A 26520-nucleotide genomic window follows, 5' to 3' on the forward strand; every position below is an offset into this window, starting at 1 on the left:
TAAATAAGTATTTTTTTAAATGATTCATTAATGCCCTTTCATATTTTTTGAGGTTCTTTATTGCTTATATTAATAAGGCTGAGGTGTATAAAGGTAAACCTGGGCAATATACAACATAGGCATTTTTTGTGGGGTGTGGCCATTAAAAAAGCTATTTGAAATTTTAAAACTAGAGTCAAACTTTAGCCTTGCTGTTGCAGTGTCACTAGTGAGAATATTGTTACTGTGGAGTAATTAGGTTGTGCCAAACATTAGTTCTAACATGAAATACCTTGTAGCACTTAAATAGTTTTTGAATGTGTTCATGGCTCATGATAAAAAGGTTTGTAACTGAGTCTGTCTCACATGGTGTTAGTTAAACAGCAAGAAGTTCTGCCTAAATGCAGATGGTGTTCATCTTCTGGAGTAATGAATGGATCTTTTCAAGTGATTCTTAGTGTACGGCTGACACGTTCTAGCTGCAAGCCCCAGACCAGGTACTAATGGAGTTGAATTCAAACAAACACCTAATGCTCTTGTTATGTGCCTGACTCTCCTGAAGTCTCAGGCCCTAGAAATAATGAGAGTCCAAGGCACAAGGTCCTGTGTCCTCCTTTGCTTCCATTCACCAAAGAACCACACCATAATCCTCATACAAGCATTTCCATATCCCTCAGAGCCTTTGTCATCATTGAAGTACTGAGTTGTAATGGGCAACTTCTTAATGTAAGTAGTGAGTTTTTAGATTTCATGATTTCTTGACTAAATATTAAAGTGTTGCTGTTATATACAAACAAATTCATAGTATTTTCATATTTCATTCATTTAAAATAAATGTCTTAAGAGTTCAGTTTGGACCCTTCCAAAATGAAATAAGTTCTTACTCTAGTACACACATTACACACTTCTCATTGTGCTCACAATGCTCAAATTCTGCCTTAGCCATCCATGCAATCTGTTTTTTTAAAAGTCTGAGAGAATCCTTGCCAGTGTATGTTCAGCCCATTATGCATAACTTTTTAGTTTCTACACAATTCAGATGTGAATTCCCACTTAAATTTGAAGTTCCTGGTTACAAAGGGGTAGTTTTCATTGGCATGCATGCAACTGTATTATACATTGTTTGCAGTTATCCAAGCTGTTGCATATCTCCTCCAAACGTTCTTCTCAAAAAAAAAAAGTCCTTAGCCTGAGGGTTGGTTTGGGGGGGAACTGAGGAAGTAGGAGGGGAGAGTCCATACCACACAGAACAGCAGCAGCTCAGTAGTTGAGCACCTTGTGGTAGCTGTTCCCGTGTGCAGTCTGCACTTGGGGTTATCCATCCAGACAAGGGAGTCTGCTACACTGAAGCTGCAAAAGAGCATCACCAATAACTGACTGTCCCAGTTACCGTTTATGATGCAGAGTGGCAAGTAGTTCTCATTATTTCAGTGACTAAAGAAATTTATTTTTACTTCAAAAGAGCTTTTTTCCATCACTCTACTTTTTTCAGCTGTTGAAAGGCTGTGTTTCTCTTTTGAAAACAACTATCTTGCTTCTCAAAAGCTTGAATGGTGATTTAGCTGATTTCCTCCCACACAGGGCCTTGATTTATTAAGCAGGATAATACCTCTGTGTCTGTAAGGTAGCCTCTGTCTTTTGGAAGCTGTAGTTAAGAGCACTAAATCACGTTGCATGAAGCACTATTTCAACTGCACCTTTAGCTGCAAACTTCACTCCCAACACCATTTTTATCAGTCACCTCATTTTCACTGCACTTTGTGCCTTCCCTTTTCCCAAAACATCTTCTGTATTTGTTTTACCTATCCTTTATTTGCAATTCTCTTTCTAAACGTAGAGGGCTACAAATTTTGTTTCAAACAGCCCAAGTTTGCCAGTACAGTTGATTTATTTTTGAGAAATTACAGAGGGGATCATCTGCCTCTCATTTTGGCTTCACAAGCACAGACTGAAGACCTACACTTTCTCTGAGCAACAGCCTGCCCTCTGTTTCATAGTTTGTATGTTCAATTCTCCTGTTAGGGTGCAAGCTTGTATAGCAATAATTACAGGACCTGAGCTGCACTTGAATTCCTGACAGGCAGAAATATGCATGTGCTTCCTGCTTAAACTCAAAGTGCTCTGCAAGCACAAGCAAAAACTGCAATGATTCCCTGAGAAAATCCATTTGTTCAAGATTCATTACAGCTTTTTTGATTCTGAACAATTCCTTGTGGGGATGGATTTTCAAATTCAAGGCCAACCATTTACATCTCCTGACTGATGGATCCCTGCAGTTCTGAACAGTACCACATAAAATCTGCAGGTCAGATTTATGTAACACCATGTTCTCTGTGATGTGTATCACTCCTCATGAATTCTTTTTACTTGCTATTCAAAAATATTGGTTGGGGAAAAAATTATGATGCACATAGGTCTGACAGCTGTTACACATTGTATAAAATTGTCAGTTCTGGCCAGCTGAGTAGGAGGTCAGAAAACTCAGAATTTTACTAGAACACTATTTTAGAACTATTTGTCAAAATCAGCTTCTGTGACGTCTTGATTAAACTTGTGTACAGTTGTCAGAAATTCTGGAAAGGCAAAAATTTATTTCTTAAGTTACTCCCCCACCCAGGTCTATCTCCTATGTTCTCAGAATTTCAGTGGTATCTTATAAACCAAAACACCCCAAGGAGCACAAAGGATTATGTTCTGAAGAAGAAAGCAAATCTCTTTCAAAGGCATTGCTGTACTTGAAAGAAGAAGATCCTTTTCCTTTCCCCTTCCCCTCAAAGTCAGTTGTAAATAATTGGGGGAAAAGTTTCTACTAAGTTTGTGTTCAGCCTTCAAGTCATCCAAACCAAACTTTCCAGACCAGCCTTCTACACACGTACATTTTCTCTTGTGGCAGCTCTGATTAGCACTGCATGCTCAACGATTGCTGGATTTTTTTTTCTGACCTTCCACTCTAATTGGTGGCTGAGAAACCCACTTGAATAGGCCATGTCCTTAGATGACATGTTAAGTTAGGAGGGTGCTCATGGCGGATCATCACAAGGCACCTTTCCTGCCAGCAGGTCTACTTCAACACTTGCATTTCTTCTATTTGTTGTGTCTTTGTACATCAGAAAATGAAAAGCCCTTTTTTTGTTTGTTTGTTTGTTTGGTTGGTTGGTTTGGTTTGGTTAAAAAGTACTCTACTTGAGGATCAGAGCAGTCAGGTGGAGCTTTATCTCTTTCCACAAAGCTGTGCAATATGATTCAAAAGCAACTTTTGGGGTTGTATCTATTGTGTAGGTAGTAGGTATTAATGAAAATCTATTTGTTTTTCTTACCAAATTTTCCAAATTGCAGTGCAGTCTTAGCCTATGTGCAAGTTCCAATGCCACACACCCTTTCCTGAAGCTGGTGTTGGATATTTAAAGTAGCTTATTCCACAGCTGAAGACACTGTCCTCCATCTTTGGAAGGTATAAACATGGCTTAGAGCAGCTAGGAAGCCCAAAATGCAACTAATTTTCTTCCTATGTTCCCTGTGAAATATACCAATTTATCTTTATTTACTGAGGCAGTATTTTTGGAAATAAAATATGAATGCCACTCCTGCATACCTGAAGCTGTCTTTAACATAATTTAATGTTAACAAAATGAAAATTGTTGTAGCTTGTCCAACTTGAGCTGCTCTAAAAATTCAACCCTTCTTTTAAAACATTTTCCCTCCACTTCTCATTTTCCTGTTAGGTTATTCCAACCAAGTATTAATGAGATTATATACAGCAGTCACTTGGAAAACAAAGGGATGCTACCTTCACAGAGTATAGTAAAAGCAAATTTGGAGCCCTCTAGTCCAACGCTCAGCCAACTGCAAGCTGCCACATGGTGCTCTCTGCTGCTCTTTTCACAGAGAAAACCTGTTTGGCTTTGCCAAAAGTAAATGTTCCTATTTTGCTTTATTCTTGTTTTCAGAGCCAGTACATTAACCCTGCCAAGCCTTCTAGAGATTTTTCAGAACTTACTTTCTAGTTTTCCTGCTGTAAGTCAGAAAAGGAAGAGCTGTTGCCATTAATCTCAGCATGCTGCTCTGTTGCTACTATTTCTGGACCACCCTTTGCTCATGGGACACCAGAAGGAAATTCAATTCCATCATCATTGCTCAAAGCAAACAAAACAAAAACCAAACAAACAAAAACAAAGGACTTACTTTGGTTTATAAGATAATATTTCTACAGATAAGGATTTTTTTAGGACAGATTAGTATTGTTTACCACTAAACCACTAAAGCCTTTTTTAAAAAATAATTTTTTTACCTGCCTCTTCTGAAATCATCACATTCATAGAATCATAGAATTGTTAGGGTTGGAAGGGACCTCAAGGATCATCTAGTTCCAACCCCCCTGCCATGGGCAGGGACACCTCACACTACATCAGGTTGCTCAGAGCCACATCCAGCCTGGCCATAAAAAACCTCTAGGGATGGAGCTTCCACCACCTCCCTGGGGAACCTGTTCCAGTATCTCACCACCCTCAAGGTGAAGAATGTTTTCCTAATACCCAATCTGAGTCTACCCATTTCTATTTTTTTTTTTTAATTTCCCCCAGTCCTATCATTACCTGGCACCCTAAGAAGTCCCTCTCCAGCTTTCTTGTTACAGTCTCAGAGGACCCACTTCTCCAGCTTGTCCTGGTTCCTCTGGATAGTATTCCATCCCTCAGGGATGTCAACCACAGCACACTCCCTGGTTTCATCTGCAAACCACATGAGTGTCCTTGAAGAATATAGGAAACTATAACTTGTCCCAACGCAGAGCCCTCAGGGACACCACTCATCATGGATCTCCACACAGACACTGAGGTGCTGACCACTACCCTACTGATGCAGCCAACCAACCAATTCTTTATCCATTCTGCTGCTTGTCCACCCGATGTTGACTTGACAAGACACTGGTGGCTACTACATATCTAGAATACACAAAATGTCAGGGCACGCAACTATAGGAATTTCAGAGACTTAAATTGATTTTGATCATGAATTATGACTTCAGGCACAAATGGGGAGCTGTTTATAAAAGTTACAATATCACACAAGCTAAGATGCAGGGATTTTAAACAGAACCATAACTGGTGTTAAACATGTGAACACTGAAAAGATACACAGTTTCCCTTGTTGCTACGCTAATCGCTGCCAAGGCTGGCTGCCGAGGCTAAGGTACCCCGTGCTGGCTTCCGGAGACAGTCCCTTCTGGACGGTGGAGGTAAGCTTTCTCCCATGGCTGCAGGGGTGCAGCACAGACTGGGTCACCTGGAAAGGCTTGGGTGGCTCCCTCATCACTGTGGAGTGTGCAGAACACTGTTGGGGAGGCAGTTCTTCTCCTGAGGCTACTGGAGGCGGGGGGGGAGTTGTAATTTTCTCCAGAAAGGAGGGGGAAGGGGTAATATGAGCAAAACATATTGGGACAGGCTTTGGCAATATTTGGGGCATAATTCTGGGCATAGGGAGTCTTCACCACACCTCCAAACACTAAATTCATGAAATCTCTCTCTCCAGTTTAGAGAGAAGTATGTCGTGGAGGACATCTAGCTAAGATGTCCCTGCTCACTGCACGGGGGTTTGGACCCTTTCTCAACCTGCCAACCACACTTCTTTTGATGCAGCACAGGGTGCAAAGGGCTGGACTCAACACAAACGTCCCTGAAGCACTTGTAACATGCCCAGATCACACTGGGGTGAGGGTGCTTCCAGAGAACAAGAGCTCCATTTAAATCAGAGCACCAGCCCTCAGGAAACGGCTAACTGAAGGGAAGTTGTAGTATGGTGGGGGTTGGGCTCTTCTCCCAGGCAACTTGTGACAAGATGAGAGGGCATGGCCTGAAGCTGCACCAGGGAAGGTTTATGTTGGATGTTAGGAAGCACTTCCTCATGGAAAGGGTAATTAGACACTGGAATGGACTGCCCAGGGAGGTGGTGGAGTCCTGTTCCTTGGAGGTGTTTAAGGAAAGATTGGATGTGGCACTTCTAGTGACATGGTCTAGTCAGTGTGGTGGTGTTAGGTCATAGGCTGGACTTGATGATCTCAAAGATCTATTCCAGCCTCAGGAATTCTGTCTCTGTGTGATTCTGTGATTGCCACCTCACACCAGCAGAAGAGGTGCACACCAGCAAAGCAGAGAAGCTTGTGCCTCTGCTCCTCCAGGGACCACAGTCTCCTCCTACTTTCTGCATCCCCTTCCCTCATCTTCTCCCATTCCTCTGCCTTACAGAACAGCAGTTTCCACAGTGGGTGCACCCTGTCCCTTGAATCCTGTGTCTCAAGAACAGGGCACTGCTGTAGCAGACTGCAGGCTCTGTATGCAAGGCTTCTGGCAGGAGCAGGTAGTAGGGCCCAGCGGACACACAAGGAAACAGTGGGTGTAACACCAGGAGAAAGGGGAGAAAGCATCACGGGGGGGGGGATAGCTACACCTCCTGCATTGTTAGTAATACTGGGACTGCTACAGTTTTCAAATCTTTCAACAATTTTGTTGCATAATAACTACATTTAGGGGCTGGGATCACCTGGGGACTGGTCTGAGCCCCAGCTGCTGCCCCAGCCATCCCCTGAGGCACCCTGCTGGTGTCACTGCAAGTGACATGGCCTCTTGTGGGGCGGGGAAGGGTTCTCAGGACTTCTGGACCTCCTCCTCTGGGCTCACCAAGAGGAGTGTTGGTGGCTGCTCCAGCTGCACAACACTTCCTCTGGATCCTCTTCTGGCTCTTCTCGCTCCCTGTTGGCAGCTCTGGTGGCTGAGGGGGTGCTGCTGGGACCCTCCGGTAGGTCTGAGTGTCATGGTAGGGCCAGAACAGGCCCAGTACAAACCCAGACAGGCTTTAGGGTGTCTAGACACAGTCCCACTCTCTCCCCTCCTTCCTGCAGAAAGTCAGGGCAACACGGGAAATGGAACAAAGGGGACAGGACCCCTCCATGTCTGGTAAACAAGTTGTTTACCTGGGGTAAGAGCAGGTGTGCTGATCATTGCTACCCCAGAAACAAGGCCTTTGCTTTGCCTTTTATGGTTATAGCCTGGCAGAACACCTTTCCATTGGGCAGCTACACGTTAGCTTCAGTTGCGCTATTGGCCAAATGGATCTCAAGCAAGTTATATATATATATATATATATGTACACACACACACACACACACACATATATATATATATATATATATATATATATGTATATCCTGACTTGTAGTCACCTTGCCTTGCTTTCAAGCCTTGCCTTGCTTGAACTGGGTTCTTGGACTCATCTTGCATGAAGCTGCCTCAAGTTTGCCCTGCCATACTCAAGTGCCTGGTCCAAAGCCTGGGGTAAAGCCATAAGCCTATACACAGCAAGTCAGAGAAGCCATGAACCTAGAAGCCAGATCCTCCTAGCCTGCTTCCCCTTGCCACTAGAATCGTGCCATGCCTCAGTTTATCCAGGACAAGCAAGTGCCCATCGTGAGAAGCATCATAAACAGCTCACCATCTGTTGAAGCCAGATCAGCCTGGGACAATGTGGCACCCTTCTTGCTGGCAGCCTGCCTGTCATGGTAGGGCCACGACATGGCCCAGTACAAACCCAGACAGGCCTTAAGATGTCTAGAGAAGGTCCCTTTCTCTCCCTTCCTTCCTGCAGAAAAACAGGGCAACGCGGGAAAAGGAACAAAGAGGACAGGACTCCTGCCTGTCTGGTAAACAATCTGTCTAGGGTGAGAGCACATAAACTGACCACTGCTCCCCCAGATACAAGGTCCTTGCTTCTGCCTTTTACAGTCATAGCCTGGCAGAACGCCTTTCCATTGGGCAGCTACACGTTAGCTTCAGTGCCCCATTAGACCAATTGACCTCTGGCATTTTGTATATATACAAGTGACTTGGTAGTCACATTTGACTTGCTTTAAGCCTTGCTCAAACCTTGCTTCAAGCCTTGCCCAGCTTAAACCTTGCTTCAAGCCTTGCCCAGCTTAAGCCTTGCTTCAAGCCTACTTGGACCTGTCTCATAGAAGATACCTCGAGTTGCCCTGCCCTGCCTTGAGCGCCTGGTCCAGAGCCTTGGATATAGTCACGAGCCCTACACATGCCAGCTGGAAAAGCCACAAGCCTAGAAGCCTGTTCCACCTAGCCTGCTTCCCCTTGCCACCAGAATTGTGCTGTGCCTCAGTTTACCCAGGAACCAAGCAAGCGCCTGTTGTGAAGAGCGTCGTTAACTGCCTGCCATCCGTTGAAGGCAGATCAGCCTGGGACCACGCAGTAAATTCTCCTTGCTGGCAATCTGCAGTGCCCGCACCATAAGAGAGCACCCCCAAGCTAACACAGAAGCAGCAGCCCCCATGTGGGTAAAACCAGCTGTGAGTAAATAATTCATTGCCCTTTGGGTTTAAAGGTTCTTACCAAGCCTCCCCCTGCTGTAATCGAGCACTATCTGCTCTTGGGGACCTTCTCTTTCCAAGTTATTGCCTCCTAGTTTGCATATAATTGTTTGTATTTTGCCCTAAGACTACATATCCCCATTGTAAATATATATTCCAACTGTACAATGATCCTATTTAACAAGTTTGGCAATTTTCATTAATAAAGGGTTACTAGGATTTTTATTAATACCCATTTGCCATATCATTTATTAGTTAAGTGCAATTTCTTAACACTGGGCTGGGGGCAGAGGACCATCCTCAGGAGGTGGTGGGGCTGCCCTCCCATTCCTCAGCAGCATCGGCGCCCCCGAGGCCCACCCAGCGTCGAGCCTCCCTCCTGCACAGGAGCGTGACAGCGTCAATGAGGCAGTGAACAAACCTCCTTTTGGTGGAGGCATGGCACCACGTAGCTGGCCTCCTCCCAGCTGTCCAGGCATGCTGAACAGCAGTTCTGCAGTTCTGTGGCTGTAGTCTCCGTGTCCTGCAGTGGGTTATGGGCAGCTGGGGATGTTGACCCCCTCCCTGTCACTGGCATTGCAGCAGCGGATGTCATGCTGGAATGGAAAGAGAAGCCACCATCATTTGCTAGTCCAGGGAGGGGTGCAAGACATGTCCAGGCCCCTCAATAAGGAAACTCTCTCAGCTTCTAAGCATCTAAGGGTGAGGTTCCCCAACCCAGCTCACCTCTGCTGCTGTAAGCCTGCCTCCTGGATGCCCTGGCTGCCTGAACCAGGCAGGGCTGGGGAAAACTCTCTGGTGGCTCTGAGGTCAGACACCAAGAGCTGCAACAAACAACTCCTTGAGCCCAACACCAGCACCAAAGGCCTTGCTCAATGCTCCAAACTTCACAGTCTTGCTCAGAGTGCAGACATTAGCCAGCCAGGTGAGATTGACCACCCAGAGATAAGCAGTGTAAGTATATTGTGACCATGTATAATGGGATACATAGTCACAATACATCACTTAAGGATGTCATAAACCATTGTTTGGAGATGTTACAGTCCAGATATCAGAGCCTATTATAGAATCATAGAAATTGTCTTTGATGGGTGGCAAACCCTGGGAACAAAGTGCAGCTGTGTAAAAAGAAACCACAGACAGGTCGGCTCCCTAGTGGCCACTGTGACCTGTGGGGATTACGTAGTTACCTGATAACAAGAACAAAGCAAAACTTAGGACAGAATTATGTAATCCCTTATCTCTTGCTTGACGCTTGCTTAAGCCTTGGAAAAAATATATGAGTTCACTTTCTCTCTGTAGCCAATCATGAATTTACAACTGTAGTAATGATCAATTACAAGCTGCCTTCTGATATTATGTTAACCTATATAAAGAAAAAGCTTTGTACAATAAATCAACATCTCGCTTGCACCAAGCTTCGTCCCGTCTCTCCATCACGGCATAATGGTGACCCTCGATGTGATAGGGGCAAGAAACCACTAAATGGTGGGCCTGTTGTGAGTTCCACAGAACGTTGAATGAGCTGCTGAAAGGAAGCAGGACGCCGGCCGGCACAAATCATCCCTCCACAAAGTGAGGTGAGCTGTGGGAAATTGAAATGGGGAACCAGGCTTCATCCTCAGAGAGAGACGTATATGAGCTGATGAATCAGCTCCTTAAAAAGTGTATCAAAACCATTTCTGGCCATGATCTCAAAGCAATGCTATGATTATCGCCTTAAGACAAGCTCATAGGTGGGCTCCAGAGTTACCCTTTTTTCTGATCCTGTTAAATCCTGCTCGACCGCCACACGCTTTGATTTTTCAGTGGGATACGTGAAAATCAGATCCGTTGCTTCTCGTTGAATGGATCTTTTTGCCAAACCAATCAACAAAAACTATCTTTTTACAGCATGAAATGTTTGCTTCTTTGATCATCCGAGCCAGACAAAAATTGCTAACTTTAACAGGAATGAGCTTTGAATGTCTGGAAAAACTCACAAGTCTATCATTGTGTGGTGGGACGACCAGTCTAAACAATGGAAATCTGATGTTGCCACAGTCTCAGAGTCTCCCCAGATAGTAGAGCTGAATGCAGTGGTATGAGTCTTTCAAAAATGGTCAGAACCATTTATTTTATTTATTTTATTTATTAACCAATCTTATCTCTGATTCAGCCTATGTCGCAGGTATAGTTCAAAGAGCTGAGGCTGCAGTATTAAAAGAAATCAGTAATCCACAATTATTTACCTTGTTGCAGGAGCTGATTTTTCATTTGGATTCCAGAGCGCATCCTTGTTTTGTCATGCATGTGAGATCTTGTGCTTCTTTGCCTGGATTCATTGCGGAAGGAAATTGCCAGGCTGATCTTCTAACTTTACCAGTAAATATATTGCCAGACAGAATTGCCCAAGCTAAACTCAGTCACTCTTTTTTCCATCAGAATGTGGGAGGCCTTGAAAGACAATTTGGCCTCTCTTCACAACAAGCTACAAGCATTATCTCGGTATGCCCTGATTGCCAAAGACATTCCTTTCCCAGTGTTGCTGGAGGAGGTAACTCTAGAGGGTTACAAAGCCTGCAACTATGGTAAACAGACATTACACATTTTCCTGAATTTGGTAACCTTAAATACATTCACTCTTCCATTGATACTTTTTCAGGAGCTTTATATGCCTCTTGTCACACAGGAGAAAAATCCCGAGATGTTCGTAGGCATTTCGTGAGAGCTTTTGCAACACTAGGAATTCCCTCTCAAATAAAAACAGACAATGGCCCTAATTTAGAACCACAAGAGCTTGAACTTCTAGGATCAGTAAAAATGGATTTTTTGCCTTTTTGCCACCTCGCTTGTACCAAGCTTCGTCCCGTCTCTCCATCACGGCAAGAAATCATCTGGTTGGAAGGGACCCTCAAAGGTCATCCTGTCCAACTCCCCTCCAGTGAGCAGTGACATCTTTAACTAGATCAGGTTACTCAGGACCCCATCACTTTTAACCTTGAACATCTCCAGGGATGGGGTCCTGAGTAATCTCCACCACCTCTCTGGGCAACCTATTCCAGTATTTCATTACCCTCATTGACAAGGTCTTACCTAATGTCCAACCTAAATGTACCCTGCTCTGGTTTAAAACCATTGCTTCTCACCCTTTTGCTACACGCCCTTGGAAACAGTCCTTCCTAAGGGACATCTCACTGGGAGAAAGGGAGAAAATAGCAGGTTGGTCTATTTGTGCTGCTCAACAGGATCAGTAGAGAGTTCTCAATATGCAACCCTGTGTGTACATTGCATCATGTAACAGATGCCTTACTGATGCATCACCTGGCAGCAGGTAGCATGAAGTTTGAGGACTCCAAGAGCTTAAAGAATTTGCCCTTGCCAGACCTTACAGTAGCACAATCCTTCTATTTACAACACTGTGCTTCAGAATTTCAAAGGTCTGTCCCTTTCTTTGGCCCACAGCATGACTACAGCTATCTTATCACCTTCTGCAAAGTCCTAAGATGTCTTTGCATCACTGTTACAGTGGAGATACCACAGGAATGAAAAAAAGGTCTCTGGACTGAACTGACTAGAGAAATAACCCATCATACTGTCTTCTTTTCTCTAGTGACCTTGGTGCCTGATGCTCCACCAAGATGATCTCCCTTAAGCAGAAGCTGGGAAGGGAGAAAGCAAGAGCAGAACTGTATTTCTATTCATGATCTAGAGTGGTATTGTGGTAGTTTAGGGCTATGCCTTGAAAATTTTCCACAAATGTTGAACAGAAAGTAGTAGAATGCAAATAAATCACCACTGGATGTAAAAAAAAAAAAAAAAAAAAAAAAAAAAAAGGATTATGATAAGCTCTAAATAATTCCATTGGACAGATAACAGACCTAAGCAAGTTGTGTATACTAACTTTGTCTCTTTTTGTTTCCTCTGCTTTGGCTGACCTTGGCCATACTGCTTTGCTGTGGCTAAGTACTAACAAACAACTCTCTGATCTTCTCTCTCTACTGTGTGTACAGGGGCGTATGGAGTGGGGAAGCTATTTTTAGCCCCCTGGTTTTGTCCAAGGTGGTTCTTGTGCTGTTCATAAATTGTAAATATCTGTAAATATTGTATATTTTGTACATATTAATTGCATTTCATTTCTAGATTGTAGTTTTGCTTGTAAATACAGCTTCATTTGTTTCCAACTGAGTTGATCTGGCAATTTTATATTGGGTGGTAATTTCAACCCCCCCCATGGAGGGTGAGCTCATGGAGGATAACTGAAGTCAGGTAACAGCTTTACCAGAAGTGGTGTAGTTCTGGAACAGAAGCGACCTAATCAGAGACAGTAAGATGGGAGGCAGCCTAGGCTGCAGTGGTCATGTATGGGTCAGACAAATACTAAGGTCAGGACTCCAAATTTTAGGAAAGCAAAATTCCAGCTGTTGAGGGAGTTAGTCACCAGGACCCCTTCACAAACTGCCTTCAGGGACAAGAAAGCAGAACAGAGCTGCTGGCACTTTCCATAGGCTGCTCTTGATCATCAGGTTTTAGAATCCAGGAAAGGAAGGCAAGATACTGACATAGCTGAGTAGGGATCTACTGGTCAAACTGAAGGGCAAGAAGGAAATGCACAGGTAGTGTAAGCACAGATAGGTGTTGGGTGGGGAAGAGTATGAGAAAGCTGCCCAGTCACGTAGGGATAGGGTCTGGAAGGCCAAGCTGCAGATGGCAAGGAACATAAAGAGTAGTAAGAAGGGCTTTTGTAAGAATTGTGAGCCAGAAAAAGAGTGCCAGAGAAAGCATAACCCCTGTGATGGACACAACTGGCAAACTGGTAACAGACCAAGAGAGAGCTGAGGAACTCTACCACCATTCTGCCTCAGTCTTTGCTGGCAATCTCTCTTCCCATATCTCTCAAGTGGATGGACCTCCATGCAGGTACTAGAGGACTAAAGTCCCTCCCAGTGTTAAGAGCTCAGGTTTGAGACCCCTTGAGAAAACTGAAAATATCACAGTACATTAGAGGTTGGAAGGGACCTCAAGAGATTATCGTGTCCAACATCGGGGACTACACTCAGAGTAGTCCGCACAGGAGATGCATCCAGGTGGATCTTGAAAGTCTCCAGTTCTCTGTTACTCTCACTGTAAAGAAGTTTCTCCTCAGGTTGAGGTGAAATCTATGTTCAAGCTTGCACATGTCATTTCTTATTATTGCATACCGCCAAAAAGAGTTTGTCCCCCTCTGCTTGACACCCCCCCTCAGATACTTATACACGTTGATCATACTCCCTCTCAGTCTTCTCAAGACTAAACAGCCCCAGGGATCTCAGTGTCTCTTCATAGGGGAGATGTTCAAGTCCCCTAATCATCCTCGTGGCTCTCTATAGCAGTTCTCTGTCTTTCTTGAACTGCAGACCCCAAAACTGGATGCAGTATTCCAGGAGTGGCCTCACCAGGGCAGAGTAAAGAGGTAGAACTTCCCTAGACCTGCTGGACACACTTTTCTTGATGTGCCCCAGGATACTGTTGGCTCTCTTAACCCCAAAGGCACATTGTTGTCCCATGGAGAACTTGCTGTCCACCAGCACTCCAAGGTCTTTCTGTGTGGAGCTGCTTTCCAGCAGGGCAGCTCCTAACCTGTACTGGTGCCTGTTGTTATTCCTCCCCAGATGCAGGACCCTCCACTCGTCCTTACTGAACTTCATGTGGTTTGCCTGCACCCAGCTCTCCAGCCTGTACAGATGTCATTGGATGGCTGCACAGCCCAACAGGGTGCCAGCCAATTCCCCAAAATCTGTACATCTGATGAGATGCATCCCAGAGCCCTGAGGGAATTGGCTGATGTGGTTCTGTCTTAATGTGCATTTCACAATCCATTTAGAGATTGGCAGAAGTAAAAGCACTATCTGCTCCCCTGAGACATACTGAAAAGTTTAGTCTCTGGCCCTATGAGAAGCAGCAGCATGATTATTCCCATGTATCAGAGTGCTTTTACATACTGCTATGACTCTGCAGCTCACAGGTTACAAAGGCCAAGTCTGATAGTTCCCACAAGCCTTTCAGGATAACATTTATGAGCCATCATCTTGCCCCTGACTGCTTGCTCTTCCTTGTCACAGCTGGCTGTGATTGTAAGGAGACTTTCATACTTGACTAAACCAGGATTTTTCAGATTCCTTTATGCTAGGAACAGAAGGTAGTTACTGGCAATGTCTTAAACTGCCCTTCTCCAGAGGGGCAGCAGAGTAAAGTCATAGTTTCATGCTTTGGACTATTTCTTTCAAGGTACTTACCTTTTTACGTGGAGATGATTGCTGCCAGTACTAAGTTTTGCACCTTGGCCACTACACTAGCGTGGGACAAGCTGATGCAAATTCTGAGGACTGCTGAAAATACAGAGCCAGTCTGATCTCTGAATCTATCAGTCTGTCCTCCTGTGTCTGTAACCCTGCAACAGGCTTTCTTTGAAGAGTATTGATGTTTTTCCAAGATGCAGTTTCATTTGGAAACATGCAGTTTTTAACAGTACTGGGTGACAGTAATTAACCACTAGAACTTAACACACTTCCATGAAAAACTCACAACAACAATAAAAACTGCTGCTGCTGAGAAGGAGCCACCATAGCTGCATCTGTTCAGGCTACCACAACTAGTTGATGACCACCGAACATATGGGAAATTTTTCCTCAATCATCTGGAGGCTTGAAGAGCTGCAATATGACAGCACTATATGGACAGATGAGAGGTGGTGTTCTTCTGTACCTCACTAAGTACTTGTCCATGGGGCCTTCTACTGGTGTCTGGTTTTCCTAACAGAACTCTGCATTTCATTTATTGCTGCCTATTTGCACCCCTTTCTATCAATATTTCAAACTCCCCTAAGATTTCTCTAAACTTATAACTAGTAAGCTTGTACTGAAATACAAACAAAGTTGTACAAAATACAAACTGTTTTAAGGTAGGTGTAAAATGCCAGGACAGTGCCTGTGCACAGTCACAGAAGTACACAGCAGTAGGTGCTCTGTGTAAATCACTTTACAGCAGAAACTAATAAACTCACTTTTATTAAATCAGCTTATCACAATTAAGTTACAAAAATAACTTTATCCATGATGATGTTAAACATCAAAGGTAAAACCGTAGTGCAGTGCTCTTAAAACAGAATAAAAGGGACAAAGTAGCTGACCCAGAAGTTCTTCTTGAAGGCTGTTGTTCTACATTTGCCAACTACATTTAGCACACTTAGCTGATTTGAAGACATACAGAAAGCAAATTACAAGTTAACGAATTTCATCTAGGCAAGTTTTAAAGCTGTGAGAGTTTATATGCTGCTTAAGAAGAAAACCAATGCAAATCTCAATCCATTTTAAGTAGAACAATGGTAATTAGGAAAAAAAACCCAAACAAAAACACAACACCAAACAAACGAAAACCCAAATGCCAGTGACTGTTTGGAAGTGCACGGCAGCTGAGAAATTTTATTCATATGTCTTCCCCATCTGCTACCATAGCCTCAACCACATTCCAGTCCAGATTGCTGAGGATACTTCCTGTGCTTTCAGAAACACCATCAGTGTCAATAATGCCAGGAGGGGAGAAACTCATTGGGTGCAGTGCAGAGGCCTGTAAGAGGAAAAGAAGGTGAGCTGAATCATTGCATACCATTCATTGACAAGACCTCTGTGCAGCCAGTACAAATGATCCCACTCTCACATCCTAGTCAAATTATGTATCCCATTATTCTGCAAAAAAATGCAATTATTTTTCTGTCCCACTAGCATCTGTTGCCTGGGCAGAACACCTGCCTATACAGTTGCAATAATGAACATTCATTTTCAAGGCCCACACAAATGACTTTGCTTGTAAATGTAGGTGAATGACATAATTCACGTCCCTCTCCCACCCACAGGTTTTAAGTAGAGAACCATGTTTTAAATAAAGCAGAAGTAAACTAGGTGTTAAATGCCAGGTATCACATCATTCCTAGGGTAAGAAGACATCCTACCTGAAACAAGGAGTCATGAGTATCTTCAAGTATTCTGTGGATATCATCAGGCAGAGTCCAAGGACTTACTAAGTCTCGATCAGTCTCTTGATCAACGTCTTGTGTCTGAACAGCAGTGGCAACATGTGGAGGCTTCTGTTTTGACGTTCTGCTGACTCTGTACTCTGCAGCTGAGGAGAAAACAAGTCAACCATAGCACAGTAACATTTCTTGCTGTTTTCTTCTGAGTGTCTTGAAACTTCTCCAAGAACAGAAGATCCAAGTTCTGAGAACTGAAGCTGTGTGTAAATACATGTAAAATCAACATGCCCTGTCACCCTGAACTGATGATGGGTTAGTGATGAAATGCTGTGAGTCTCTTCCAGCCTCACACTCTAAACTATCTTACCAGGGAAGAACACTAAGTGGAATACGCAGTGCCTACAGCATCCAGGTCCTGTATTGCAGTCCCCCAAAATGGACATTGCTACATTATTCAACAGAGGAATAAAACTACAAATCCTGAATTTGTGCCTCCTAGAAGACACGGAACTTCAGCGAAACTCTTAGTAGTGATGGGATGTACTGGAGAAACAAGTACAAGAAGGTTAAGGGAAATTAGAGAAAGACCTCTATTTACAGTTCAAAAAGAGAAAGTATGGGAAAGAGGAGGAGAATGACTTTCCACACATGTAGAGGTGAATGAGTGATACAGGAAAACGCCTACCTGCTTACTATTGCTTCTCTCCCTTTCCAACCCTGGCCACTAAACTAAACTGACAGTTGATTAGCCAAACAGCATCTCTATTATGCCATTAGTGTAATCTGGGTCTGAGGGAGAACAGCATCAATCCACAGTATTTCCAAAGTTTCACAATGATTGCTCAGTCTTCTTCTGTGTGATCAGAAATTCTGCTCTCAAAATCAAATCCTGCATCTAGTGAAGAATTTGATTATTGACATTTATGTGGGGCAACTTTTGTGGGTCTAGACCCACGCAAAGAGGCACGGCGAACTAAAAGTTGGGTTTTTATAAAACCTGTTCAGTCATGTATTTTTTCATTCTAAAATTACAGCAAATAGTATCTTAAATACAAAATGTACAGAGAGATAACAAAGGCAATTCCTACTTTCAAGAACGCAGAAAGTAAGCAACATAGAAAGGTAAGGTGCAAGCACACAACACTTGCGTACTGTACTGCTAACTCACTTTCTGTTGGATTTAGTTAAAAGAAAGACTAAAGTCCCTTGTCCCTTGTGACTTCCTAATGCTTGTTTCAGGAAATCACCAGAATCTAGCACACTCGTTATGCTAATCTCGGAACTACCACCTGGCTAAAACCATTCAGCAGGTAAACAGAGGTGACAGAAACATTCTGAAAGTTTCTAAAGAAAAGGATTTTTATATGGGGGGAAAATGAAGACTTCTATTCTTCTAAAATAATGCTGTATCTGAGGCCTGTGTTGCATAAATTCTATCCAGGATGTATTCTGAAATGTGTTCTCTGTGTCTTATTTTCCCCCTGTATTATTTGGTTGAAGAGCACTATCTCATTGCTGACTGTAACTTACAGTGTCTAGAATTACCAGGGCACTTGGCTGCATTTCTCATTCCTCCTCTGGAAGTACTTTTATGTACGAGCATACAGGCATTCCCTGGGAAGACAAAGAAAATATTTCCTCTGCTAGGTGCAGTAGATCAACTCTACTCAAAAGATACTTCTACGTCTTCGTCTAAGAGCTTGCTTCATGGATTACACAGTACTCTTACTATGGCAAATGAAGCTACTTTGGATTTAGGACACAGATGATAGGGGAAGGTAACTCTCATCATTTAACAGGAGAGTGAGGGCAGAATTGCAAAAGCCTTAGGACAGGAAACCTCCAGAACTGCAAGTCTTACTTTCTACACAGGTATTAAAGCTCCTCCCTCCCAAGGTCCAGTAGTAACTTAAAGATGAGTATGTGCCTTCGTTATGGAAGTTCATTTCTTACCCCTGGACTGTGTTAGACCACGAGCTGGGAGGAAATGGTGTACTTTTTGACCAAGGCTGGGTTTGGCAGCAGTTTTGCTCCTTTCTGACTGGACAGGATTGTTTGGATGTTCTCTACAAAAAGAAAAAAAAAAAAAAACAAACACCACAACAACAAAGCCCAAACACTTACCTCTGTCTATCATGTATCACACAACACAGATCACAGTATCACAGTATATCAGAGGTTGGAAGGGACCTCAAGAGATCATCAGGTCCAACCCCCCTCCCAGAGCAGGATCACTTATGGCAGTCCGCACAGGAACATATCCAGGTGGGTTTTGAAAGTCTCCAGAGAAAGAGACTCCACAACCCCCCTGGGGGACTGTTCCAGTGCTCCATCACCCTCACTGTAAAGAAGTGTCTCCTCGTGTTGAGGTGAAATCTTCTATGTTCAAGTTTGAACCCATTGTTCCTTGTCTTATCACTGTGAACCACTGAAAAGAGCCTGGCCCCCTCCACTTGACACCCACCCCTCAGATATTTATAGACATTTATGAGATCCCCTCTTGAGATGAGACCATAGAAAGCACCTTTAGCCCACTTAGCTGAGGTTCAGCACCACATGCTGCTTGTGGGGCCAATAAGCCTTACCAGAATCAGAACTACTGGCAGTCACAGTGGAGACATTTCAAATTGGCTTTACCAAAGAGTCAGTTTAGGTCCAACAAAACTTACTACTTAGAAGTTACTGCCACTCCAAAGGTGGCTTTCTGCATGACATTCCTTAGCATTTCTGATTTTGGCAGGGCAGATGTACTTAAAACTGCTCCTGGACACCACCAGCAGGCTCTGTACAGCACTGACTATATTAATTTTAATGCTCTATGCTGGAACTTACTTACTAAAGAGACATGCAACAATATTTATGTTTGGAAGCTACAGAATTATCTAAAGTACACAGTTCCTCATATTATTCTGGAAAACATAAAATTGTATGTAGAAGAAGAAAAAGCATACTCCAATTTACACCTGAATTACATACACACATGTGGTATTAATGCCATCAAGAATTACTTTACTGATCACCAAAATACTCAAATACCATCATCTCAAAAGGCAGTAAGAACCAAAGTGCAAAAGAAAGAACAAGTACAATCCCCAGTAGTGAAAGAAAGCAGAAGAGAAGAGAGTAAATCCAGAGTTTGCTGAACTCTAATTTAAGTAGTTTATGCTTATGGATAGTTTTATGTTTATTCACTGCTTGTTATTAGACGGTCTTTAGATTGTCATGTTGCTGGCAACAGTCCAGTGGAATTGCTGCTGAGTGGGACAGATTAGGACATGGATTACAGCTCTGACTCAGTCTGGCCCATTCTGTGCTCCAAAAGGTGTTCTAATGCTCCCTCCAAGATTTGCACTAGTACTTGTAAGAAGACTGGTACAGGAGCTTGTCTCCTCTGATCCAAAGTGTATCTTTGATTCTGATAGAATATAAAGCTTCTCTCCAGCTAACCCTATACCAACTAGCTACAAACTGCAGAAAAAATTGATGTGCAATAAAAACACCAATACATCAAAGCAGGAATAATGCTTAAAGATGTTACCCTTTAGTAGGTGTTACATTCCTTTTTCTGTACTCTTGAGGTGACCTTGTCCTGGACAATGGCCTATGTTCATTTGCAGGTAACACCACTGTTTCAGATAACATTTCATTCATCAGGGAAAGCGCTTGTGATATTCTTATACTGTGATTTTCAGATAACAGGACTCTATGGAGAAATAATACTACATATTAACTCATGCTACTACTTTTTTAATTACAGTTGGCTTGTTAGTCTTGTAAGGTTACATGGTAACCAGAATATAAGAACGTATTTTTGCAGTTTTAGAGCAGACATACTAAGCCTTTGAAGATAATTAACAAAATGTTAGAAGATTTATTAACAATGGGTTTGACAGAATAAACAAGTCAACATTAGGGGAAAAAAAAAATTTTGAAAAGTGGAAAATACAGTCAAACGATGAAACACATTCAGAATTTTCCTAAATGGTAAGCCAAGCAGGAATTATTTACATTTTTGCTTGAAATGCCATTCATACCTGGATTTCATAAACACGAGAATTAAAATTATCTCTTACTTAGGAATAGGAGATAAAAACTTAAATAAGAATACCAGAAGTTACATTTATAGAAACTTACTTGTCTTTTTCTTCTTTCTTCTTCTGCAATAATTTAATATCCTTCGAAGTAAGACTACAATGCTGTGCAAGAAAGTATAATAATCATTAACTTACTGTGGCCTCACTCCAATCTCTCGCTCTTAAAATATAGAATTATTGACTGGATAGTTACCACTTAAGACACTCTCCAGAATGAAAAACAATACAAAAGCATATGGACCTGCCACAAAATTCAGGTACATATTCTCTCTGTAAACTTCCAAACAGTGAAAGTGTGGAATCACACCTTCCATGGCTCACATGCTTTACAGTGTCAACAGTACTAAGGAGATGTCTTCCCTGTCAAGCTGAAAGTTTGAAATGGCCTCATCTTCAGTTTCCCCAAAATCCATGACATTGCCAGCTGAGTTCATTCACAGTCACTCACACAAAGCTTCCATGCAGATAATTCCCCTTTCCTCCTGGAAGCAGGCTTCAATTTTGAAAGACTCTGTTACTCTTTCTAAAATAATTCCATTATTTAGCAACAGAAAAATAATGTGTGTTACATGTTTGCTTTTTGGGGGCTGAACCTAGTAAAGCTTCAGCTGCAAGAGTTTACAGCATGCTCTAGGGTCAACTAATGAGTTAAAAAAAAGTAGAGGGCTGTGTTTGCTGTTGCTAGATCTTAGCTCCAGCAATTTTGGAGCTTACCCTGACTCAGCAATGTCTTTTCAGGTCCTGAATGTATTCAGGTGAAAAATGCATATTTTAAGATTTAACATTGATTGGGAAACTGTTTTGGAATGACTTTCACACCTCTTTTTTTTTTGCCTGCAGTAATTTCTAGAACAGTACAGATTAGATGACATTTATGATGCCATAAACATGTTTTCACTAATTAAACTGGAAAAAAATTCTAGAAGAGAAGGGAATGTTTGCTGCACCTGTATTGAAATCAGCCTTCAACAAAAAATTCATCAGATATTTTGAGATATATAGCATATTGTAACACCTCTGCTGACCCTCTGTAATTGCATACGCTTCTCTGTTTGTGAATAACAAGGATGGCTGCCCTCAGCATCCTAATGCATTTGTTAAGGATGCTGGCATCTGAATACTACATTTAAAATTCATGGGGATTTCTAGGAAGCACAGGAGAAGATGAAACAAGATGTAAACACACCTTTACAGCTTATGTAGTTATCACACCTTGATAAAATACAGCTTATTATCGGTGAATGTTACAATTATATCAATTAGAGTCAGGGTATTACACTTGTTGAATCCTGAGCTGGGGGACACATTGTAATTGCCACATGCAGATAATTGTCATTATTGCTGCCTGTGAAGAACACTGGTATATTTGCTTACTAATCACTTCTCACACAACTAAGGCCAGTTGAATGAAATTATACATATTAAAAAAAAAAAATCACTAAAACAGGGGGGGGAAAACATTTACAACAGTTACTCTTCAAGGTACTTACCATATTCTTTCTGAAACTGAACGGATTATGCTCTTTCTTTCTTTGTTCCTCCACTTTCTTCACATATTCTCTCATTCTTTCCTTTTGTTTTCTTTTCATCCACGCCTGTATCTCTTTCTTCTCTTTCTCTGTCTTTCGAGAGCGTCCAGCAGCAGAATTGTGAATCCTGAGAGCAGATAATCTAGCATATCATTTAAATTACAACAATGGCAGCTACACATGATAAAATAAAATTAAACAAACAAACTAACGAACAATCATTCTAAAATTCTAACTCAGCTGAAACTGTAAGCTAAACAATGGGGAAATTTTCCCCTGAAAAATTTTGCTGCATAAAATCCTGGCATGTAATTAATTTCCATAACACTTATTAATTTTTTTCTTCTATTTATCAACTACATTTAGATAATTGGATGGATAAATGGCACCAAAAAATCTGCAATTAATGTTGCTCTGATCTTTCATTTTTTAAGTATGTATAGCCTCAGTATCTAAAAAGAAAAAAAGACCAATTAGATTCTACCATCCTTTTTGTTCCCTCCCTTCAACCTGGGAGCTCCTCCACAAGTCCTCTTGCACAGAGTAATTTTTAAAACACTAACTCAGAATACTAACAACAGAAAAACACAGCCAGTAAGAAATGCTAATGTAACTTTTTCTCAGAGCTCTTCAGAAATATTTACTAATTCACCTTGCAATAGTCTTTATAGTAAGCAGCTAGGTAATAAATATTTTCTTTGTAAAACTAAAAGCACTGCCCTAAAAATTAAACACAAAATTTCCCAAGAAAAGTGTTTTGCAGCCCACTTTTAAACTTCTCTCATTTTCAAGACACGCACTAATAATTCCAGAATCAACAGAAGGTATGAGTTTGACAAAATAAGATTATCTCTAGTAGCTGCAGTTAAACTGGAAATTTATGGACTGAAGCACAAAAGCCCTCAAGTGCTGACACATTTGAAAGTGATTTACTTTACAGCAAAGGGAAGTGCCATGATCAGAAATGTTCCCAGTCATACATGAAAGTAAGTACATGAAATTGATTTGTCTTTGGTCAGGTTTCATTAAATGCTACTTAAATGTATTTCTAAATTTTTCACCAAACAGTCCAGCTAGCAACATTTGTATTTTGATGTAATGATTATTAATGTGTTCAGAATTCTCAAGGGATTGTAAGGACATTATGGTCTGTGCACAGATTTAGATTTTAAGCTGTTGAGATACTTTTACAATTCAAATAAACATTAAAACAAGTAACCAGAGCATTACACCTTAGTGAATCACTAAAACATCTTGAAAAAAGTATCTTAAACTAGTGTGAACATTTGCATCAACACAGCATATTGTTTGGCATCCTGAACAGCTGTGTTTTTGCCTTTTAAGCAATTGATATCACAAGCAAGATTAGGAAATAGTTGTAATTTCAACCTATCCTGGGAAAGAACACAGCTGATTTTATAACTGATACTCAGGAAGGTGCAGGAATCTCCAGCAGGGAAGAAAACATGACAATCTGGAGTCCAGGGTGGGAAGCTTCTAAATCTGCTTTGCCACTGACAAGAAATTTCTGCTCTGCCTTCCTGAACCACTTTATAAAGCTCCTGTGCCTTTGGCTGAACTGAATCTGCTGTAAGTGCATAACTGTACTCCAGCCTACACCTGGTGAAAGAAGGAAGAAGCAAGTAGAAAGAAAAGAATTTAAAAATCAAAATAATAAAAGCTAACACATTTGACAACAATGGCCAGTAAAGCAATGGCTATTAAATAGTTCTAATACTAGTCTCATTAACACCAACTCAAATCACATGCTTGCCTCCACTGTTTGCAGGAGAATGAAAAAAATAACCAAGGTTAAAATGCTTTAACAAGCACATAAGAAAAACCAGCCACAGTATTACCTAGAGATTTTCTTAGCTTGTATTTTTGTAAGGCCCAGTTCAGATGGAGAGATGTCACCTTCTACTACAAGATCACTAATGATGTCAGCCACACCACTCAGACCAGTAATTTGCAGAGGATCTTCTAATGAGCTTAAAGTTAGGCAGAGAAAAAAAAAAAAAGAAATTTCGTTACTAATTTCAAGTAGAATATGCCTGTAGCAGTAACAAGCTAAAATCCTTCCTTTTATACTTAAAATGAGAATATTCCGGTTGTTTTATGAGACACCTTCGGAGTGAATTTTCTTTTGTCTACATCTCACTGTGTTAGTGCACACAAGCAATATCTGGATAACATGTGATGACTCACTGTCTTTAAAAAGCTACCAGCCATCAGCTGAGCTTCACTGTCATCATGGACAATTTGGCCAACTCAAGTTTGCAGTTCCTCAGTGTGAACAGAGCAGAATGAGGGAGACCAACATCACAGTGCTGGAAGCACAAACAGCGGAATGTTACCCTAGTGACCAGAGCTGACACAGGGGCAGGATGGAGATCCAGTGATCTATGTTGCCATGGCACCAGGGAGAATGACAGGGGGGGCAAGTTGGAGGTGGCACTATTCCATCCTTCCTCTTATCACCTTCAACAATGCTGACCAGAGGAGTCATCTCAAAATTAAGACAGGTTTTGTGCAGCTGATAACGTAACAATGGTTTGACCATTAGGACCAATGGCTTTGATCACAGTCCCACACATATATTCTGCACAACAGTAGATAACGAGGTATAAATATTACATTACCCCAATTTCATATCTCATTTGGAGGGGAGTGAGAATTCAATACCAAACTGCAGGGACAGATAAACGGATTTTGTTCCACTCACCTCCCACCCAAAGGGGACACCCTTTTGGGTAAGGTTTGTGACATCAACTACAGTGAGTGCTACCCCAGGAGACTGAGTTTGTGATTGCTGTCATACTCCAATTTGGAGCCTAACAATTATTCTGTAGTTCAGTGTGTTTATCACTGGCAATCTGAAAGAATCTGTTTATGTCATGCATCAATAAACTGCAATCTTTGTACACCCTTTTGAATGCCTGTTTTGAATGCAACCAGACCTACAGCAGACAGGCTGTTTGTGCACCTGCTGCTGGGCCTATAGTCATGGCAGTAACTCGCATTCCTATTGAGAGGTAAGTCTAGGTGCCCCTAGCACTTCCAATGTCTGAGGAACACAAGAAGATTAATCTCTTACACTGTTTATTTATCTCTTACTGTATCCACCACTGATGCAAGACAGGGGTGTTGCAGCAAAACCTATGTCAAAATACATACCTATCACACAGATCTCCAGAGACACGAAAGCCTGAAACAGAAACAGCCTTTGTTAATAAAAGCCTTGGACCTGTACACAAACTAGGAATACATATGTTAAACAGCTGGTGGGATAAAGTACAGAAATATATCAACTTATATATGCTGACATTAAAAATAAATGAACGTTGTACATAAGCTTAATGACCTATAACATCATGTCATCAATCATCAGGTTAATACAGAGTCTTCAAGGGGCCATTAATTAATGACATGGTGCTGACATAGATAGTTTTGCTAAGAAGATGAGATTACTTTTGTCAGTTGTCTGCCACAATCCAACTAAGTTTATCAGTTCCAACTAACTGGAAATTACCTGTTCCAATTAACTACACAGCATTGAAGAAGCAAGGGTACAAACTCCTGGAATTACGAAAATGTGCCTGTAGAGCAGTATAGATGTCTTGGAAGGAAGAGCATTATTATCACTCCAAAGCTAAAATGTACTCTAAAAAAAATTACAGTTGCAACTTAGCATGACCTACAATTGTCTTACCTTGCAAATATAACTTTGTACTTGTAGAGAAAACTTTAAGTGTATTACTGTTTATAAAATGAATTGGATGAGCATGCCACTTGTGATTCACTTCTACTGTATGCAGATCCAGAAACCATGTTTTAACATCTTTTAAGATTGCTGCAAATGTGACTGTCAAATGCATGTTCACCTGTACAAAGTATGTATCATTTTCAGAAGCCCTAATGTAGATAAATTAAGACACTCCACATGTTTAAACACAGGCAGTAGGTTGCTTGCACAGTGATTTTTTCCTCCTCCTGTTAATACTACTGCATTCTTCATAATTACAGAGATCAATTTATTGTCAGTCTGTAAAATGGAATGAGACCTCAAAAAATAATATTTTAGGACATATCCAGTAGTTGCTGTATATTAAAAAAAATATTTTGCTGATATGGGTTGATTTTACAGCATTCTCTCTAGAAACCTCTCTAGAACATAGGACTATGACAGAGATTATAATAAAGACAGCTTTGGGAGGAAAGTGTGTTTTCTGGCACTGTGCCTATTTGTAGTTCCATACACTTAACTAAGTAATTACAAATAAGCACAGCAATTGGCTTCAGATAGAGAACCAAAGTTATTAATTTTCTCTCAGTAATGGTGAATCAGAGTGCAAGTATAATTCACTGCTATTTTCAAAGCTTAGTGATACTGTTCCACCATATACCATATAAACTCACCACCAATGCACATACATAAAGCCATTCTAAGTAATGCCATCTAGAAAGACTGACAACTGACTTTTGTGAGCTCATTGGCATTACGAAACATTCTGTATAAAAGCAAGGAGAAGTATTACTAGGAAGGTGTACTTGCTTTTATAA

The 26520-nt window shown here is 41.6% G+C and overlaps 1 protein-coding gene across 1 annotated transcript in view; it reads right to left on the reverse strand.

Annotated features, from left to right (window-relative positions):
• Nucleotides 1-15708: 15708 nt before the first annotated feature.
• CPLANE1 (ciliogenesis and planar polarity effector complex subunit 1) overlaps nt 15709-26520 on the reverse strand; it is a 61866-nt gene continuing 51054 nt past the window's right edge. Inside the window, 8 exon segments of the mRNA XM_054397326.1 lie at nt 15709-15931; nt 16314-16483; nt 18288-18400; nt 19873-20037; nt 20469-20530; nt 21919-22084; nt 23817-23948; nt 25135-25165. Coding sequence (XP_054253301.1) covers nt 15791-15931; nt 16314-16483; nt 18288-18400; nt 19873-20037; nt 20469-20530; nt 21919-22084; nt 23817-23948; nt 25135-25165 — 980 coding nt within the window. The 3' untranslated portion in view covers nt 15709-15790.

This window comes from Indicator indicator, chromosome Z (genome assembly GCF_027791375.1).
Source record: "Indicator indicator isolate 239-I01 chromosome Z, UM_Iind_1.1, whole genome shotgun sequence".
NCBI lineage: Eukaryota > Metazoa > Chordata > Aves > Piciformes > Indicatoridae > Indicator > Indicator indicator.